At 36.6% G+C, this 20272-nt stretch overlaps 1 protein-coding gene across 5 annotated transcripts in view; it reads right to left on the bottom strand.

Moving 5' to 3' along the window:
- Positions 1-20272, bottom strand: part of CAMKMT (calmodulin-lysine N-methyltransferase) — a 715155-nt gene that overhangs the window by 690653 nt on the left and 4230 nt on the right. For all 5 annotated transcript variants that reach the window (XM_081833495.1, XM_081833493.1, XM_081833494.1 and 2 more), the window contains exons 2-3: positions 18709-18881; positions 9669-9733 (exon numbers count right to left, since the gene is read on the bottom strand). In XM_081833495.1, the coding sequence (XP_081689621.1) occupies positions 9669-9733; positions 18709-18881 (238 nt within the window). The remainder of the gene's footprint in view (positions 1-9668; positions 9734-18708; positions 18882-20272) is intronic.

Below are 20272 nucleotides of genomic sequence, written 5' to 3'. Positions count from 1 at the left end.
TTTGCCCACCTCCTCACCCCCCCCTTCCCTCTTCAACCACCAATTTGTTCTCTGTATTTATAGGTCTAATTCTGCTTTTTGTTTGTTCATTCACTTGTTTTGTTTTTTAGATTCATGTGAGTGAAATCATGTTATTTGTCTTTCTCAGTCTGACTTACTTCACTTAGTATAATACCCTCCAGGTCCATCCATGCTGTCACAAATGGCAAGATCTCATCTTTCTTATGGCTGTGTAATATTCCATTGTGTATATATCACATCTTCCTTATCTATTTGTCTGTCAGTGGACACTTGGGTTGCTTCCATACCTTGGCTATTGTAAATAATGCTGCAATAAACAAAGGGGTGCATATAGCTTTTCAAATTAGTGTTTTCACTTTTTTTTTTTTAAGACTTTATTTATTTATTTGACAGAGAGAGACACAGCGAGAGAGGGAACACAAGCAGGGGCAGAGGGAGAGGGAGAAGCAGGCTTCCCGCAGAGCAGGGAGCCTGATGCAGGGCTTGATGCCAGGATCCTGGGATCATGACCTGAGCCGAAGGCAGACGCTTAATTACTGAGCTACCCAGGCACCCCAGTGTTTTCACTTTCTTTGGGTAAATACTGAGTAGTAGAATTATTGGATCATATGGTATTTCTATTTTTAATTTTTTGAGGAAACTCCATACTGTTTTCCACAGTGGCTATACCAGTTTATGTTCCCACCAAAAATGCACAAGGGTTCCTTTATCTCCACATTCTTATCAACACTTGTTATTATCTTGTCTTTTTGATTGTAGCCATTTTGACAGGCTTAAGGTATAGTTATCTTGTCATGGTTTTGATTTGCATTTCCCTGATGATGAGTGATGTTGAGCATCTTTTCATGTGCCTTTGGCCATCTGTATGTCTTCTTTGGAAAAATGTCTATTCAGGTCCTCTGCCCATTTTTCAATCAAATAAAAATTTTAAAAGTGAACTAAAACAAGAGGTCTTCTAAACGTTCCCTCCCTGGTAAATATTAATAACAAATGAGTAGGACTCTGTTTATGACTTAGGGACATGCTTACCCAATACTGTGTCAAAAGAAAAAACCTCCCTGACAACTATGGAGCTAGGTAGTCAGATAGCTGGAGATATATATGGCTAGGAAAACTACCATGTAGAAACCTAGCCTACCCTCTAGAAATTTTTTCTAACTTACCCTTCAAAACTCTTTCTCACAAAGACTACAAACTACATGTACATTGTGATTCTCAAGAAGGGCAAAGTGCCGGGCACCTAGGTGGCTCAGTCAGTTAAGCATCTGCCTTTGGCTCAGGTCATGATCCCAGAGTCCTGGGATCGAGTCCTGCATCAGGCTCCCTGCTCAACAGGGAGTCTGCTTCTCCCCCTCCTCCCCCTTCCCCCTGCTTGTGCTCTCATTCTCTCTTTCTCTCATGCTCTCTCTCAAATAAATAAAATCTTAAAAAAAAAAAAAGGGCAAAGTGCCAAATCCAGTGCCAGTGATGCATACCACCAGCTCCCCACTGAAACTGGGGCCTACGACAGTCTCAGGGCCACTGACCATCAATGTAAAATGTAAAACTGACCGTCAATGTAAAAACTGTATAATGCACTGAAACCTAAAATTTATTTTTTAACAAAACTTGTAAATTATCTATGCCCAAGCCCAATATTCTGCCACTGACTGACATTTTAAGCCTCTTGTACTCCCCCCCAGTGTAATATGGGGCTAGAATGATTTGATCTCTGATTTCTTATCTCATAAGAGTATTGGGAGAGTAATACATTGACATCTAACATGGTCTGAGCTCCTTGGAGAAACGTGCTATTTTAAAACAAATATTTTATATTTTTCACTGGTAAAATGAATTGCTCCCTTTTTTCACAGAGCTGTCCTTAGCTATTTGAGATTTTATCACAGCTTTCACTCAAAAAAATTAATACTCAATTTGGAAGTTAAAGAGTACCTACTTTTTATTTTGAAATGAAAAGAACATTGCTTATTCCAGTTATAAAACCAACATGTGCCGGGCGCCTGGGTGGCTCAGTCGGTTAAGCGACTGCCTTCGGCTCAGGTCATGATCCTGGAGTCCCGGGATCGAGTCCCGCATCGGGCTCCCTGCTCGGCAGGGAGTCTGCTTCTCCCTCTGACCCTCCTCCCTCTCATGCTCTCTGTCTCTCATTCTCTCTCTCGCAAATAAATAAAATCTTTAAAAAAAATAAATAAATAAAACCAGCATGTGCCATAAAAAAATCAAATGATACTGGAAAGTATAAAGGAGAAAGTAATAATCATTCATAACCCCAGTACCCCAACAAAACATGATGAACATTAAGATATAGTTCTATGCATGTACCTACGTACACACATACTTAATGGGTATCTATGTATTTTACAGAAATAAGATCATATTCCCAAAGTGATTTTTTAACCTAATATGATTTAGAGATCTTGTACAGCTATATAATACTCCATTTCCATGGATTATCCATAATCAACCTGTCAATTAAAATTAAAGATTGATGCTTTTTCCAGTTGTTCTTTGTGCTACAATGAACTCTTTTATATTCCATCTTTCTATAATGGTTTCATTAGTTTTTAGAAAAGCAATTATTGTTTTTAAAGATTTTATTTATTTATTTGAAAGAGACGCAGAGAAAGAGGGAACACAAGCAGGGGGAGTGGGAGAGGGAGAAGCAGGCTTCCCGCCGAACAGGGAGCCCAATGTGGGGCTCGATCCCAGGACCCTGGGATCGTGACCTGAGCTGAAGGCAGACGCTTAACCGACTGAGCCACCCAGGCGCCCCTAGAAAAGCAATTATTAATCAAAATGATATGGATACTTATAATTATGAAAAATATTGCCAGATCACCTCTAAAAGTGGAATCACTTACCCTCCAACCAACAGTAGTTGAAAAGCCCCATTTCCCTATAATTCACTGATTATTGCCTATCTTCTCTCATCTTTGCCTTTTTGATGAACAAAAATGATATCTCAGTGTTTTAATTGCATTTCATTACTTCATTCCTAGTAAAATAATCATTTGATGTGTTGTTTGTAGAGCATTGGTATTACTTTTGTGAAATAACTTGTCCTAATTTTTGGCTAAGTTTTATCTTCTTCTTATAGATTTGCAATCTGTTTTTGCTATTGCTTTGTGGGAGCTCTTTATTCAATAAAGAAAATACATCTTTCTCTGCATATATGTCACAAATAATAACCAGTTTGTCATTTGTCTTTCAACTTCTTTGATGCTTTTTAAATCTTTATTTAGTCAATATATTCACCTTTAAATTCATGGGGTTTGGGCCACACTTAGAAGGGTCTTCCTTATTTTAATATTATAAAATTATTTATCTGAAATATCTAGGAGTGAGGATTTTTACTTAAATATTTAATCCAACTTAAATTTATATTGCTACATAACATAAAGGAGAGATTCAGCTTTGTTATTTTTTCTAAATTTCTAATAAATGGTTCCAGACACCCTTTGTTGAAGAATCCATCCTTTCCTCTCCTACTGAAATTCCATCTTCATCATATGATAAATCACGTATATTTATGTCTTTCCGAACCCTCTATTCTAAAACATTGCTTTATATGTGTATTTCTGCATTGACACTCACTGTTTTAATTACGTAGCTTTGCACCATGTTTTCACATAACAAAATAATGTAAAAATATTAAGGACGGCACACACTAAAAATATTTCCTATCTTGTGCTATTTTCTTTTTTTTTTTTTTTAAGATTTTATTTATTTGACAGAGAGAGACACAGTGAGAGAGGGAACACAAGGAGGGGGAGTGTGAAAGGGAGAAGCAGGCTTCCCGCCAAGCAGGGAGCCCCATGCCGGGCTCGATCCCAGGACCCTGAGATCATGACCTGAGCCGAAGGCAGACGCTCAATGACTGAGCCACTCAGGCGCCCCTTGTGCTATTTTCCAATATCAAATATATTGAAAAGGTTCAAGAATAACAAATGAGACAGATGATATTAATACTAATACACACATAATTTACACAGAGCTCTCACATTACCTAACATTATGTTTACCACACTATAAGTTATTGTTTTTTATTCAATCATAATAAGGAGTTAGATTTGTTCAAAGACTCACCTAGACAACTAGTAAATGGCAGAACTAAAACCTGAACTTCATATTCCATGATCCTTCCATGAACCCAGTAAGTTAAAAAGAGAGCAATTATCTATAAAAGCCCAAATTTCTCATTTTTTAATCAAAGAGGTACTTTGACTATACCAAGTACATATTCTATATACATACATCTATATCTACATACACATGGATATGCATATATGTATTATACACCTATACACATACATGCACGTGCATGTACACACACACTTTTATTTGAATGAGGAAACAATTTTTAAATCTAAGCTGATATACCTGAAGCTTTTGATATTCCACTAATATTACAGGCCTAACTATTTAACACAATAATAATGAAACAAAACCTAAAAATCCGTACTATATTTCCTGAGAGATGGTTACCTTCTCTTGGTTTCCCAAATGCAGCTAAAATGGATAAGATCCTTAGTTATTACTAAACTGAAAGAGATCTGTTTTGGATACATCACAAAACAGGTCCTGCTATCAGACACTAGGAAGGATCTAGAAGCAGGAGACTGTACCTGTGTGCATTAAAAGTCCAGGTCAGCCCTGGGATTCACGGGGGGGGGGGGGGGGGAAGAATTACCATTGTCACATGTGAGAGTATATGAGGCAGAGGGTCCACAAATTTCTCCAGGAGACTGAGATACCAACCCCATGTCATGTAGCCCAGCCAGGAGAAAAAAATGTTTTTCAAAGAATGGCAGAAGGGGTCTTACCAATACATTCCCCAAATTTAAGCTGCAGTGTTCACCAGGAGTCCTGATTCACACACTAGGTTACTGCAGTGATATATTATTATTGACTTCCTATCCTTTAAAGGCTTATACATATTATATTGCATATACTGTACACAATAAATCGTATAAGAAGTATTACCTCATCTGCTCAAGCTGTCAAATGAAAGATGATATGCTAAAAAAAAGTCCAAATGAAGCTATTATAACCCCAAGCACTAATGAGATTTTACAAATACCAAATAGTTACATTATATACTATAACAACCAAATCTGAATCAACTACGCCTTGGAGAGAATCACATTTTTATTTTTATTTTTATTTTTTTTAAGATTTTATTTATTTCTATGAGAGAGACACAGCGAGAGAGGGAACACAAGCAGGGGGAGTGGGAGAGGGAGAAGCAGGCTTCCTGCGGAGCAGGGAGCCCGATCTGGGGCTCGATCCCAGGACCCTGGGATCATGACCTGAGCCGAAGGCAAGACGCTTAACGACTTGAGCCACCCAGGCGCCCCGAGAATCACATTTTTAAAAAATTCATTTCAGTAGAGGAAAGAGATGACTTTGGAGAAAGAGAAAGTGGGTTTGGAAGAGACACAGCATAGTGGGGCTTCTTTGATTAGAGGTTAGGGACTTGCTGGAAAGGAGACTGTGTTCACAGGGAAAGCAGGAGTAAGCGATCTACTCTGGTGCTTGCAGAGTACTCCCCTGTTACCCAGAGTATTCGAGTGACCTGTTATGTGAAACACAGAAGCAGCCAGCACTTCATTTGAGGTGAAGGATGCCATCCTATACTTCTCCCTAGGTAGCAAGATGGCATCTCTTTCCAGGCATGATGAATCAATAGCAGACATAACCTCTCCAGAGAACAGCTTTGATATTTGAAAAGGAAGCAGGTTCTAAAGTAGTAGAACCTAAAGAATGAAATGCATACCTATTCCTAAATAGAGATACGCAAAAAGGGAGCCTGGCTTTCAAAATAATGTGTTTCCCACGATAGCAAAAATATTCTATAGAGCAGTGAATCATTATGCCAAAATGATTGTATGAGATTCATTTTTAATTTCTTCTTACAACATTCGAAGGAATTCAAACTCTGAAAGGATAGCTCAAAAATATAAAACACTTTACAGGTCATATATTTAAAAACACAAAATGCTTCTAAATAATAAAGGTAAATATAAAAAATATTTTCTAATATATCAGGAAATAAGAAACTATCTAGAAGTTTCATTTATTACCCAAAATTAAAGATTTTTTCGTATCTTTCTGGTTAGAAAACAAATTCAGGAAGTCAAACTGAACCTTTCATCTTTGAAAATTTACAGTGAATAAAATCATCACTTGGTTTTAACAATTAACTTAAAATTGGGATTAATGGTTCTATTAAACCATGAATATATTTTGTGTATATATATATATATACACACACACACATTTTGTACATATACACATATCAGGTTTTTATAACTATACAATATTTTCGTTATTTTTTTCCTACTATCAGGAAGTTTTATTAACCTGGAAACTATTCTTGAAACAAATGAATAATTCCATCTATTGGTTCTCTCATAGTATTAGAAACTTTTTCCTCATTTAAATATCTTTCAGTGTACCATCAGTGTACTACCACAGTGGTGATTTTTTTTTTTTAAAGATTTTATTTATCTATTTGATAGAGAGAGAGCACAAGCAGGGGGAGGGGCAGAGGGAGAAGCAGACTCCCCACTGATCAAAGAGCCCAACACAGGGCTCGATCCCAGGACCCTGAGATCATGACCCGAGCCAAAGGGCAGACACTTAACTGACTGAGCCACCCAAGCGCCCCTGGAATAGATATTCTTATACAGAACTCTTGCTATCAAGATTAACAAGACCAAAAGTATTCTTTTATTTAAAGCCAGAAGTATAAAAATTAAACTTATATTTAAAACAAAAGACAAAAAAAAATTAACTCAAAAATAACTCAGGAAAATCTATTTTTTGTATTGATGAATTGCTGAATATAGTAAATATATGAGAAATAGGGACGCCTGGGTGGCTCAGTCGGTTGGGCGGCTGCCTTCAGCTCAGGTCATGATCCCAGTGCCCTGGGATTGAGTCCCGCATCGGGCTCCTTGCTCAGCAGGGAGCCTGTTTCTCCCTCCGCCTGCGGCTCCCCCTGCTTGTACTCTCACTCACTCTCTCTCGCCCACGCTCTCCCTCTCTAACAAATAAATAAATAAATAAAATCTTTAAAAAATAATAATAAATAAATATATGAGAAATAAATCAAATGGAAATTTTTAAGCACACATCTTCATATGTTTACATGATGAAGACTTACCGTTATTTTTCAGGTTATTTATTCCAATTATATCGGACTGTGAGACAGAATTATGATTGTAGCGCCCTCTGCTGGGGTTTCTACTCACAAACTCAACCTAATACCACTATTAGTGTAAAATAAAACATTTGAGGCGTCAAGCAATAAATCACTTTTTCTGTCACTGATCACTTTAAGCCTTGGCAAAGATTATATAAAAGTTATAATCAATATTTATGCTACTGTAACAGGATTTTACCAATTTATCAGTAAGTAAAATATCAGTATAGATTTTTTCTTTTAAAATAAGAGGATAATATAAAAGTTACACTAAACAATATGTTTTAATAAGTCTTATTTTTTTTTAAAGATTTATTTATTTATTTATTTATTTGAGAGAGAGAGAATGAGAGAGAGCATGAGAGGGAGGAGGGTCAGAGGGAGAAGCAGACTCCCTGCCGAGCAGGGAGCCCAATGCGGGACTCGATCCCGGGACTCCAGGATCATGACCTGAGCCGAAGGCAGTCGCTTAACCAACTGAGCCACCCAGGCGCCCTAATAAGTCTTATTTTTGTCACTACTTCTATCATTTGGCAATATGTTCAGGTTCTTAATGCAACATTTGTGACAAGACATTTTAATAAATTACTATTTTGGTAATCTTATCTATTTTTTCCTGCTTTGTTAGTTCAATCAAAATAGCTTATTTTAAAACATGAGAACAACCTTAATAATATTATCTTCATTATTAGAAAAAGATGGAAAGACATTTTAGAGGCACTCATCACCAGTAATAATTAATAAATAGCTTCCATTTACTGAGTGTCAACTATAAGGAATGTAGTATATGTTATACACTTTCTATATATTCTATCCAGTTCTAAGAAATAATATAAATTGATATAAACTGACATAATATAAATTGCTCAAGATGAATTTCAGAGCCAAGATTCAAATGTAGATGAGTCTCATTCCAAAGACTCAAACCTTCCCACCAAACAATACATCAGTGAAAAAATACCTTTTGCATGCAATTTCTCTATTTATCAATGCAACAACTGGGGGTGGATGAAGGTACGGTGGAACAAGTTGATGAGAAAAATGTCAGAGAAGGACAAGATAGTTATTCATGTATAAAATAATAGCATAGACCTTTAGGAATGTATTTTTGTTTTACATAATGCTGCCAGCTAGTGGCCCTATTTCATACTGAGCCACTGGAAACAATGCTTGATTTTTACATCACTGAATTAAAAATTCCACATTTAACATTCTAGGATCATGTTCCTAAACTATACATGCATAACCTGACTTAATGTTATTTCACCTTACCCCAGAACTAAAGGAGAATGTCTCCTCAACCACCACTAGCCCTAATCCCCAATAAAATGAGATATGCCTAAATGGGAAAGAATTCAGCAAGTGCCAACATGTAGAAACTAAAAGGTACACTTGTCACTATCTATGAAAAAGAAACCCATATTATTTAAATATTTTTGGGTAATTTGGGGATACTTATAGATTCCTTAGTGACAAAATATATAATTATTTTTATATATTATCAAAAGCTTGCCATATATGGACATAAAAACAAAATTATTGCCTAAGTATCGCTGAACATTATTCTATGCAGATCTAAAATTAGAGGGCATCTGATAAAGTAGTACTGTTAGCAAAGTATGTTATTTTAGTTCAGAGAATACAGTTATGAAATTTCCTTTGGGAAAAAAAGTATTGAGTACCATTTTTACATTTAAAAAGGTCATATTAAAAAATAAAATAAAAATAAAAAGGCCATATTAAACTGATAATTCACTATGTTAAGAAAAATATCTTAAGTAACACACATGAAGAAATACACAGCTCTGATCATCGTATATTGCTTAACACAGTGATATAAAGATATTCTTGGCTGATTTCTTTCATCATATGGCATGACAATTATTTAAATGATTCTCTCAATGGAGAAATCTATCACGACAATCAGAAGCTTAGATGAAAAGACAATGTGTTCTATAGTATAACGCTGCATAAAACAAAAAACCTTCCAGCATTGTATTAACAGCAAGGAAAACAAATGTTCTGGTTTTATTCCATAGTGAAAAAAGAGAAGAAGCAGGAAGTGGAAAAGAAAGTACCTAAAACACAGCAAAGAAAAAAGAGCCGATGTGTTGGATTAACTGAGAAGGTCAAAATGGAAACAAGAAACAAAAGGGATAGTACTGGAGAGTCCAGTGTTCCTTCTGACCTACATTCTGTCACACACACACACACACACACTCACACACATAACTGCAAAGTGTAAAAATAGCCTTATCCCACTTTGTAGGTCCATCTTATATGAAGCTTATCTCACAGCTAAAAACAGTAAGAGTTTATATTACACACACACACCTATGCACACACATCATTATAATAAATATCAGTGAGAAAAACACTAATTATAAATCCACTTTTTAAAACACTAAAAATAGTTCCACAAAGGGAACATATAACTTACAAACATTGCCTGTATTGTCAAAGCTGGTAAGAACATCTTCAACATTCAAAGATCCATTATTACGCCTAGAAAGAAATAAAGCATTTTCTTTAATGATTCTGAAATATTAAGATTTATTAAATTTTTTAAAAGCTGAGGCTGTGTATTGTGATATACCCACCCAATACAAATAAACCCTTCCCTGTTACATTTTCAAAATATTTTCTGCCCACTAGAGGGAGAAGGAAAAGAAATAACAGAATACATTTCTCAGAATATTTAATGTAATGATATTTTTGATGATTAATGTACATTTTAAAGTATTAGTAAATAATTTTTATTGTTGTTTTAGCTATATAAAGGTGAGATAGATTATTAAAGACAACAAAACAAAACCTTACTTTTGAGAATCTCAAAAGAAAAATAAGTCATCAACCTCCAGAACCACACCCAACAATAAATAGATTTCCTCTATACCAGTCCAACAAATTCAGAACTTCAGTCAAAAAGAACTAACAAGGGCACCTGCGTGGCTCAGTTGGTTAAGCGACTGCCTTCGGCTCAGGTCATGATCCTGGAGTCCCTGGATCAAGTCCCGCATCGGGCTCCCTGCTCAGCAGGGAGTCTGCTTCTCCCTCTGACCCTCCCCCCTCTCATGTGCTCTCTCTGTCTCATTCTCTCTCTCTCAAATAAATAAATAAAATCTCTAAAAAAAAAAAAAAAAGAACTAACCAATCTTCAGGTCTGCACAATCCACAATTAGAAGGTTCTAAATGTCGGGGGGGGGGCAAATTGTTTTTTATCTTTTTCCCACTAACCTTAATTCCACTCCTTTTAATTCTAATCTCTATTCACTTGACAGCCCGCCCCTGAAATACCTAATTTGATTACTGATATTTTATTAATACTTACAAAAGATGCTATTCTTCATATACAAATGGGCCCAAATGTTAATAGGTCATAGGGTTTGAGATACTTTTCCAGTGGTGATTAAAAAAAAAAAAATCTGTTGGGGCACCTGGATCTCAGTCGGTTAAGCGTCCAACTCTTGATTCCAGCTCAGGTCATGATCTCAGGATCGTGAAATCGAGCCCCAAGTCAGGCTCTGTGCTGAGTGTGGAGCCTGCTTAAGATTCTCTCCCTCAATTATGCTAAGTGAAGTAAGTCAATGAGAGAAAGACAATTATCATATGATTTCATTCATATGTGGAATTTAAGAAACAAAACAGAGGATCATATGGGAAGGGAGGGAAAAATAAAATAAGATGAAATCAGAGAGGGAGACAAACCATAAGAGACTCTTAACTACAGGAAACAAATTGAGGGCTGCTGGAGGGGAGGTGGGTAGGGGGATGGGGTAACTGGGTGATGGGTATTAAGGAGGCACGTGATGTGATGAGCACTGGGTGTTACATGCAAATGATGAGTCACTGACCTCTGGAACTAATAATACACTATATATGTTAATTAAAAAAAAAAAATCCTCTCCCTCTCCCTATGCTCTTCCCCTCACCCCCCACTCACACTAACAACAGAAATTGTTGTAAGTTATTTTTCACAAGCACTTTAAGCTATCCTAGAACTGAGGACTTTTGAGCTTTTCCCAAGAATGGCCTATGGAGTAAGGAGGACTAAGGAGCAAGTCACTGGGGCAGATAATTATGTGAAGAGGGGGAAAAAAGCTACTAGAGGAAAAGTCTAAAGTCTAAAGATAGCAAGAGTTTGGAACTAGAGGTTAAAAATAAGCCAGGGCTAAATATGATATAAAAAGCACAAAAAAAAAAAAAGAAAGAAAAAGAAAAACTAGGTAAGATTCATGACTGAATGTCATGAAAATTAAAAACTTTTGTCCATCAAAGGACACTATCATTGAAGTGAAAAGACAACCCACAGAATAGGAGAAAATACGTGCAAATCACTACGTCTAGTATCCAGAATATATAAAGAGCTTTCATGATTCAACAACAAAAAGATGACCCAATTAAAATGGGCAAAAAATTGGACATCATTAATCAGGGAACTGCAAATCAAAACCAGTGAGATATCACTTCATCCCCCGAGGATGGCTAAAATAAAAATAACAAGTGCTGGCAAACATGGAGAAAAACTGGAACCCTGATATACTCCTGGTAGGAATGCAAAATGGTGCAACCATTGTGGAAAACAATTTGGCCATTCTTCAAAATGTTAAACAAAGATTTACCACACGACCCAGCAATTTCACCCTTAGGTACATACCTAAGAGAGTTAAAAACTTACACAGTCACACAAAAACTTACATATGAATGTTCATAGTAGCATTATTCATAATAGCCAAGAAGTGGAAACAACTCAAATGTCCATCAACTGATAAATGGATAAACAAAATGTGGTATTATCCATATGACACAATATTATTCAGCCATAAAAAAGGAATGAAATAATGATACATGCTATAACCCAGATGAATCAAAAACATTACTCTAAGTGAAAGAAGCCAGACATAAAAGTCCACATATTGTATGATTGTATTTATATGGAATGTCCAAAATAGGCAAATCCATATAGACAGAAAGTAGATTAGTGGTTGCCAGGGTTTGGGGGGGAGGAGGAAGATGGAGAATCACTACGAATGGGTATGGGGTTTCTTTATGGGGTGAAAAAAATCTCTAGAATTAGACTGCACAACATTATGAATATATACTGAAAACCATTGAATTTCAGTTTAAAACGGTTAATTAGAATGGTGAATTTAATGTTATACGAATTTTATCTTGATTAAAAAGAAAAGTGGTCCCCCCCCAAAAAAAGAAAGAAAGGAAAAGCCAGAGAGTAAAATGGGCCCTAAAAGGCTTTAGAAGAAGAAGAGAGGTTTTCAGAAGGAAAAGGTTTGATTCTAGATGCAACATGCTTTGGAGGTCTTTCAAAAATAAATGGCTAAAGAGTGAAGTAAATCAGACAGAGAAAGACAAATACCATATGATTTCACATACAAGTGAAAGCACATGAAAGGATGGACATCATTAGTCATCAGGGGACTGCAAATCAAAACTGAATAAACAAAACAAAAACAGACTCATAGATGCAGGAACAAACTGTTGTTTATGGTGGGGAGGAGGGTGAACGAGGTGAAGGGCACTAAGAGGTACAACACTTCCCGTTATTGGGGCGCCTGAGTGGCTCAGTCGGTTGAGCATCTGACTCTTGATTTAGGTTCAGGTCATGATCTCAGGGTCGTGAGATCACGCCCTGCATCAGGCTTTGAGCTCAGCATGGAGTCGGCTTCAGATTCTCTCGCTCTCCCTCTGCCCCTCCCCCCACTCACACACTCTGCTCTCTCTCAAAAATAAATAAATAAATAAAATCTTTAAGAAAAAAACAAACTGGGGCACCTGGGTGGCTCAGTTAAGCGTCTGCCTTCGGCTCAGGTCATGATCCCAGGGTCCTGGGATCGAGCCCCACATCGGGCTCCCTGCTCCGCAGGAAGCCTGCTTCTCCCTCTCCCACTCCCCCTGCTTGTGTTCCCTCTCTCGCTGTGTCTCTCTCTGTCAAATAAATAAATAAAATCTTTAAAAAAAAAAAAAACTTTCAGTTATAAAACATAAATAAGTCATGGGGATGTAATGTACTGCATAGGGAATATAGTTAATAATATAATAACTTTGGATGGTGAGAGACGGTAACTAGACTTATCATGGGGATCATTTCATAATGTATAAAAATGTTGAATCATTATGATGTACATCTGAAGCTAATAGGATAGAGTAAGACAGTTACATGCATACATATATATGTAAGCAAGCTACATAACCAATCGTGACTGGAGTTTAAAACAAGCTAAAAAACTAAGTTCTATTAGCCCATATCCATGATTTAAGTTCTATGAAAACATGACTCAGTGGATTAGTCTTTTAATTTTCTGCATACACTGGATCATATTTGAAAGGTTCTATAAAGTTCCTTCTCAAATATAAAATAAAATACAAGAGAACAAAAGCTGTTTTAATACTCACCTCTGCTGTTAATATCACTACTAACATTAAAACTATACTTTTTTTTAAAGTAGGCTCCATGTGGAGCTTGAGTCATGAGATTTACCTGAGATCAAGACCCTGATCTGAGATCAAGAGTCAGACGCTTAACCGACTGAGCCACCCAGAAACCCCTAAAACTATACTTTTTAAATGTGAATTCAGTATTCATATTTGTCTCAGATGCCAGCCTTGCCAAACTTTAAATGGGCATCTATGATATACCACATATGTAATGATAATCTGCCATACATCTAATTTCATAAGCATACCAGTCCCATCACTAGTTATTTCATGAGCACTCAGAGTACATCCTAAATTCAGTGGGATGGAGCTTTTATGTTTTCCTTTCCCTAGAGAAGCAATATGTGACCTGACTGTAGTGCATCTGTTGTACTAGAAAGATGCACCACAGTCAAAGACAAAGTCATTCCTGATGTCTTGCCCATTCTAAGCTCCCAGGACAAGCCAAAAGTTAAAAGCTCTAGGCTTCTAATCCAGCAATTACCATGGCAACAGTAGTCTTATTGAAAGAAAGGAGGAGAGTTCAGGCCTCTCAGCTTTTTCTACACCTGTGACATACACACATTTATCAATGAATAACTTGGGACTTCTATGGTTCCAAATATAATGCAAGTATTTAAAGCTTCCAGAATATGCAAAGTCTTACTGCACTGAAATTGAGTTGAAATCTGGAGAGTGGGAAACAATTTCTAGCACTGATACAGTAAACACTATTTATAACAAAATACTATAACAAATTGCAGATTATACAACAGCAGGATGGGGGGGAGCTTTAAACATCTCCTGGATGGAGGCGCCTGGGTGGCTCAGTCGTTAAGCATCTGCCTTCGGCTCAGGTCATGATCCCGGGGTCCTGGGATGGAGCCCCGCATTGGGCTCCCTGCTCAGCCAGCTTCTCCCTCTCCCGCTCCCCCTGCTTGTGTTCCCTCTCTAGCTGTTTCTCTCTCTGTCAAATAAATAAATAAAACCTTTATAAAAAAAAAATCTCCTGGATGTTCTCTATACAAACATCTATCTAATTATAAGAACCTCTTCTATAAGGTTCTAAGAAATAAAAATAAAGTACCAGAAAGACAGAAAGACTTTGCCAAGGAATAAAGTAGGAGTCATACCCTGGATTTTAATTTCCTAACTTTCAGTACTTCACTTAGGAACAAAGAGTCAACTATCCTCAGATACACAGAAGACAACACATCTTGGGGATTTTGTCTAACTAACTTTTACCTTGTCCAAACTTTTGCCTCTGATGAAAAGCCACTAAGGGAAATTCTCTGTTCCTTCATTTTATTTTTCTACTCTCACTTGCCTACTTCTCCCTGCTATTCCTTCATTTTAAATATCATCATACAAAGCTGACAAAAAATAATGGTCCAAGTTTTAATTTAGGCCACTGCTTACATACCTTTCAATAATACAAACAAAATACAACTATGTACTTTGAATTCACAAATATCTAGTTATTACCCTCTTAGGATACTCATTTCAAGCCTAATAAAACTTTAAAGAGACAGAAATTAATACACAGGGAAATTTTAAGGATAAAACAAATACTGATAAGAAGTATTAATCACTACATACATCATCTCTGTTGAACTGGAGCAGGTGACGTCAGATGATAAGAACTGAGAAAGTGAAAATGGGGTATTTTTACTCTCCGAGGATCAAAACCTCTCAAATGCTCAGCCCTTTATGAGAATCCAGAAGCAGAGCCGTCATATAACATGTATTGACCACGGTTCCCCTAGAGATTGTGATGGTTCTTAAGAGCCACTAATGATTCTGCCTTGCACTTTCTCCCCCTGGCTATTTTCTAGTGCCTTTGCCCTCATCTGAAATGACTTCTCCCTTTTCCTCAGAAGTTCCAACTACTTCCAGATCCAGTTTAAACCCCTCAAGGCCTTCCGAAAATCACTCTCACCTCTAAACTCCTAATTTGTATGACATCTTCCACGCCTTTGGAAATTAGTTATGCATGCCTAATGAGAGTTCTGAGAATGGATGCTTACCTTTCCTTCTTATTTAATATTTTTATTACTTAACTTTTCACATATTTAAAACCCTTGAGGATAATATATCTTACATTTCTTTTTGTTAACCTGTATAGAAGGTACCATTAAATATTTGTTGATTTAAATTTATTTAAAACTATTCACCACTTTTTTTTTCAATCATTCCATAGTGTTGATTTAACAAAGTTCAAAAAATGTAGATGAAAATAATGGTACTCCATTCCAAAACTACCTTCTAAACCACTACCTTTAGCTACTGCAAGTAATTTTTTTAAACTAGAATGCTCACAATTCAAACAATACTGAAGAAGATAAAGGTAGCTAAAGAAATGTCATGGAAGCGGGTTGAGAAAAGATACGAGATATTAAATGAACAAGAATGGAGATCCATGTTGGGCAGATAACAGAAAACAAGAGGAAGTGGTAAAAGAAATCAACGTGAACAAAATTGGCAATGGAATGGAATGAACTATTCTTGGCTGATATCCTCCCCTACCTAAGCAATTGCAGTAATTTCAATGATTTCCTATACAGTAACAGAATTATGGAGTAAGAAATAGAATGCTCAGAATAATCAATGAGGAAATTAGTTTATCTGGCCTCAATCCCTTCATCTGTAAAATGAATAAGTGGATACATGATTGCCTCAGGAGAGACAGCATGTGCAGAAGTTGAAAGTGCAGACAGTGACTGTCATTATATAAAATGTTACCAGTGGAGATAGCTAGGTGAAGGGTATGTGAACTCCTTGTGCTATTTCTGCAATTTCCTGAACTTCTGTAATTATTTCAACATAAAAGTTTTTAAAAGTACAGGCTGTGGAACCAGACCACTGGGGTTTGAATAGAGGTACAATCATTGGCCGGGTGACCTCGATCAAGTCATTTAACCTCTCTGGGTTTCACTTTGCTCATCTGTGAAATGAGGATAATAACAGTATTTATCTCATAAACAGTTGTGTAGGTTAAATAAACTAATACATGTAAACCACTCACAACAGTGCTTGTCATATAGTAGTCACTCAGTGGTCAGCCTTTATTAATGTGGTTATGATCTTTTCAAAATTATTCTAAGATAGTGTTTAGCTCTAGAATACATGTAAGCTATTGTTATTTTTGCACTACTAATGTGGAGAGAAACAAACTAGTTTGAAAAAAGAGAATAAATCTTGGGGCGCCTGGGTGGCTCAGCTGGTTAAGTGACTGCCTTCGGCTCAGGTCATGATCCCAGAGTCCTGGGATAGAGCCCCGCATCAGGCTCCCTGCTCCTCGGGGAGCCTGCTTCTCCCTTTCCCTCTTCTTGCCGCTCCCCCTGCTCGTGCTCTCTCTCTCTGTCTCTCTCTCTGTCAAATAAATAAATAAAATCTTAAAAAAAAAGAGAGAGAGAATAAATCTTGGTAGCCATTGTGGCCAATGTTTTAGCTTGGTCACCTGTCTTCTCTCCATAAATGAGGATTTAATGCCATATTTATACAAAGCGACTTGCATTTATTTTTTTTGAAAAATGGATATATCACAAAGAACCATGCCATTGGAAAGGTGTCTCAGTTTACATTGGAGCCTGGGTTCCTGCTACATCAGGGTCATCTGCCAAAGAACCACGTCCTGGTTTGAAAACTCTAAAGAACAGAAGATGTCACATTCTCTCTAGCTAACCCTTACCAGGACCTCAAAGACGTCAGGAAATTATGCTTGGCACGTTTTACACTTACTGCATCTTGTCACCAGTGGATGTAGAGGGTAAGTTTTAGAACTTTACACCTGAAGACTGCTATTGGATCACTCGGTTCTTCCTTCTCTTTAATCTTCTTATAGATACTATCTTCCAATTGTTTAATCATCTTCCATTTCTACTTTACAGAGTTACTGTAAAGATTACATGAATTAGCATACATCAAGACACCTCGCTCTGTAGGGGGCACATAGTAAGCATGTAATGCATTTTTCCTCCTTCTCTAAGGAATAACGAAACTATCTCCATCAGAATGTGAGGCAGTTGAGGTATTCGAATCAGAATCTCATAATGAATATACAGGCAAGCTCACAAATCCCTAGGTTTTTATCTTCTTTTTGGAGTTTTCAATAGTTATGAAACCAGATCCTAATTGTTCTTCTCTGCTCACCCTCGTCAATTTTTATCCAGATCCCAAACTTTAAGCTATTATGATGTCTTTTAAAGCTTAGATACTTTAAACCGAAATAGTTCAAGAAACATATACTATAAATAGACATCCTTTGTGAAAACTTCTTTTTCTTAAAATTATTCTTCGCCTCACCTAAACCATATTCAGTCACATTCCACTTAAAATGTTTTTTGCACTTCTTACAATTACTGTAAATGTGCTCCTCCCTCCCTTTCAAATTGTGAAATCTTGTCAAAAAAGGAAGATTTTATAAAATCAAACACCTACAGTAATATTGCAATATGCTAGACTATAACTGTGAGAGAAAATTAATTCAGTAAAAATGGTATCCTGTTACTTCAGTTTGCAACTCTCCTGTCTGTTTTTAAATGATTTTTAAAGCCAGAACAGTCTGTATGCTTCTCACAATATCAGTGTTTTCAGCTGAATTTTCTCCTCCTATTCTTATGATTCTATTCTGAAAATGACAAAACATGAATGGGAAAAATACCAAAGCTTGATTTTTCAGATAACTACTACTTGAAGAGTAGTCTGGAAAATTCTGTGTTCACTTTCAGCCTTCCTTGCCTCCTCAAAAAGAAATGGGTTTTTTGTCAAATGCTATGAGAGAATGGTTAAAAGAACCTTTTGATTTGCAAGCCACTTTGTCCTCAAATGCTGCTACATTCCTGAGAATTTTTTTTCTTTAGTTCTGAGACTACAACAAAACCCAGTTAAAGCAGCAGGATTTCCTAACACAATGCTGCAAAACCCAAGTTCTGATCAAGATTACCTGCAAACTCAATAGAATGAATAATGAGATTCTTATTAGACTGCTTTTTTTCTACAAGAGAAAAATACTTCAAAAACAAATTGTCACTGGAGTGATGGTTTACCTTAAAGAAACACTGTACTCAGGATAGAAGACACTTGTATATCGGACCCATGCACCAACTTCCTCTTCATTTACCCTTTTTTTGGCTTCTGTTACTGAAAACAGATTAAATGATTCAAATCTTCTTACAGATACATGTCGCAGGCAATCATCCAGGTGCTTTTGCTTCAGAACCTTTGAAATAAAAACAAATATTGTGTTCATATTATATAAACACATGTCAGATGTTCAAAGTTTAAGCGGTAAGGGGACTTTCATTCCCAGTAATAGCAGATTAGATAATGTAGACCAACCTCTTACTGCAGACGACTAGAGAAGATGGACAGAACATATTTTTTTTTAAGATTTTTTTATTATTTATTTATTTGAGAGAGTGGGAGAGAGAGGGACAGAGTGGGAGGGAGAGAGAGAAAGAAAGTGAGCAGGGGGAGGAGCAGAGGGAGAGGGACAAGCAGACTCTATGCTGAGTGTGGAGCCCGACGTGGGGCTCAATCCCAGGACCTGAGACTATGACCTGAGCCGAAACCAAGAGTCAGATGCTTAACCAACTGAGCCACCCAGGCGTCCCTGGACAGAATATCTTAAAACATTATTTAAAGGTAGCAGAGAACAAAGAACAAAACAGAGAACTAGTAAAGATTTACCAGTCTAATAACTTAAAAAGGAAATAAATCTAGAGAGGTGAGCCTGGCTTTTGCAATCACTCTCCCTGTGGGGACATTGATCCAATTCCAATAGAAAGAGCTAAGAAGACAAGCAGCACCTTTTACAGCTGTGGACTTAGAGGGTAAAAGCTGAATTTCAAAACTTACTACCTAGGCAGGGGCAGGTATATTGTTCTGAGCCTGTCTCATGAGTGCGTGTATGTGTATCTGTTTTAAGATAAATCAAATGAGTAATTTTGTTGGGGGTCATTGAAAACTGGGTTTTTAAGTATGGGAGAAACAAATATAGCTGTGAGATTAATGATGTTAAGCAAAAACTCTAGAGCTCTGAATCTGAATAAAGTATAATAGAAACTAATGGGTTTTTTTAATTTATTAAAACATTTTAAAATATAGGGGCGCCTGGGTGGCTCAGTCGTTAAGCGTCTGCCTTCGCCTCAGGTCATGTTCTCAGGGTCCTGGGATCAAGTCCCACATCGGGCTCCCTGCTCAGCGGGAAGCCTGCTTCTCCCTCTCCCTCTGCCCTGCTTGTGTTCCTGCTCTCGCTATCTCTGTCTCTGTCAAATAAATAAATAAAATCTTTAAAAAAAATTAAAAAATAAAATAAAAACATTTTAAAATATATATATATTTCCTACAACTGAAATATCTGTAGGAAAAAATGATATATCTGAGATTCATTTCAAAATAATCTGAGATAGGAGGATGTGATGAGAGAATAGAGATAAAATAAAGTTGGTCAGGAATTAAAAATTGTTGAAGTTTATGGATATCTGAGTGCTTATTATACTATTATCTCTAATTTTGTATATGTTTGACACTTCCCATAATAGAAAGTTTTTTTGAAGATATAGAACATCCTAATAGTCATAATCAAATGAAAAATAACTAAAAAGTTAC

This window comes from Leptonychotes weddellii, chromosome 10 (assembly GCF_054177405.1).
Source record: "Leptonychotes weddellii isolate Sample4059 chromosome 10, ASM5417740v2, whole genome shotgun sequence".
Classification (NCBI taxonomy): domain Eukaryota; kingdom Metazoa; phylum Chordata; class Mammalia; order Carnivora; family Phocidae; genus Leptonychotes; species Leptonychotes weddellii.
Note: the sequence above shows the minus strand (reverse complement) of the source record. Positions and strands in the feature narration are given on the sequence as shown.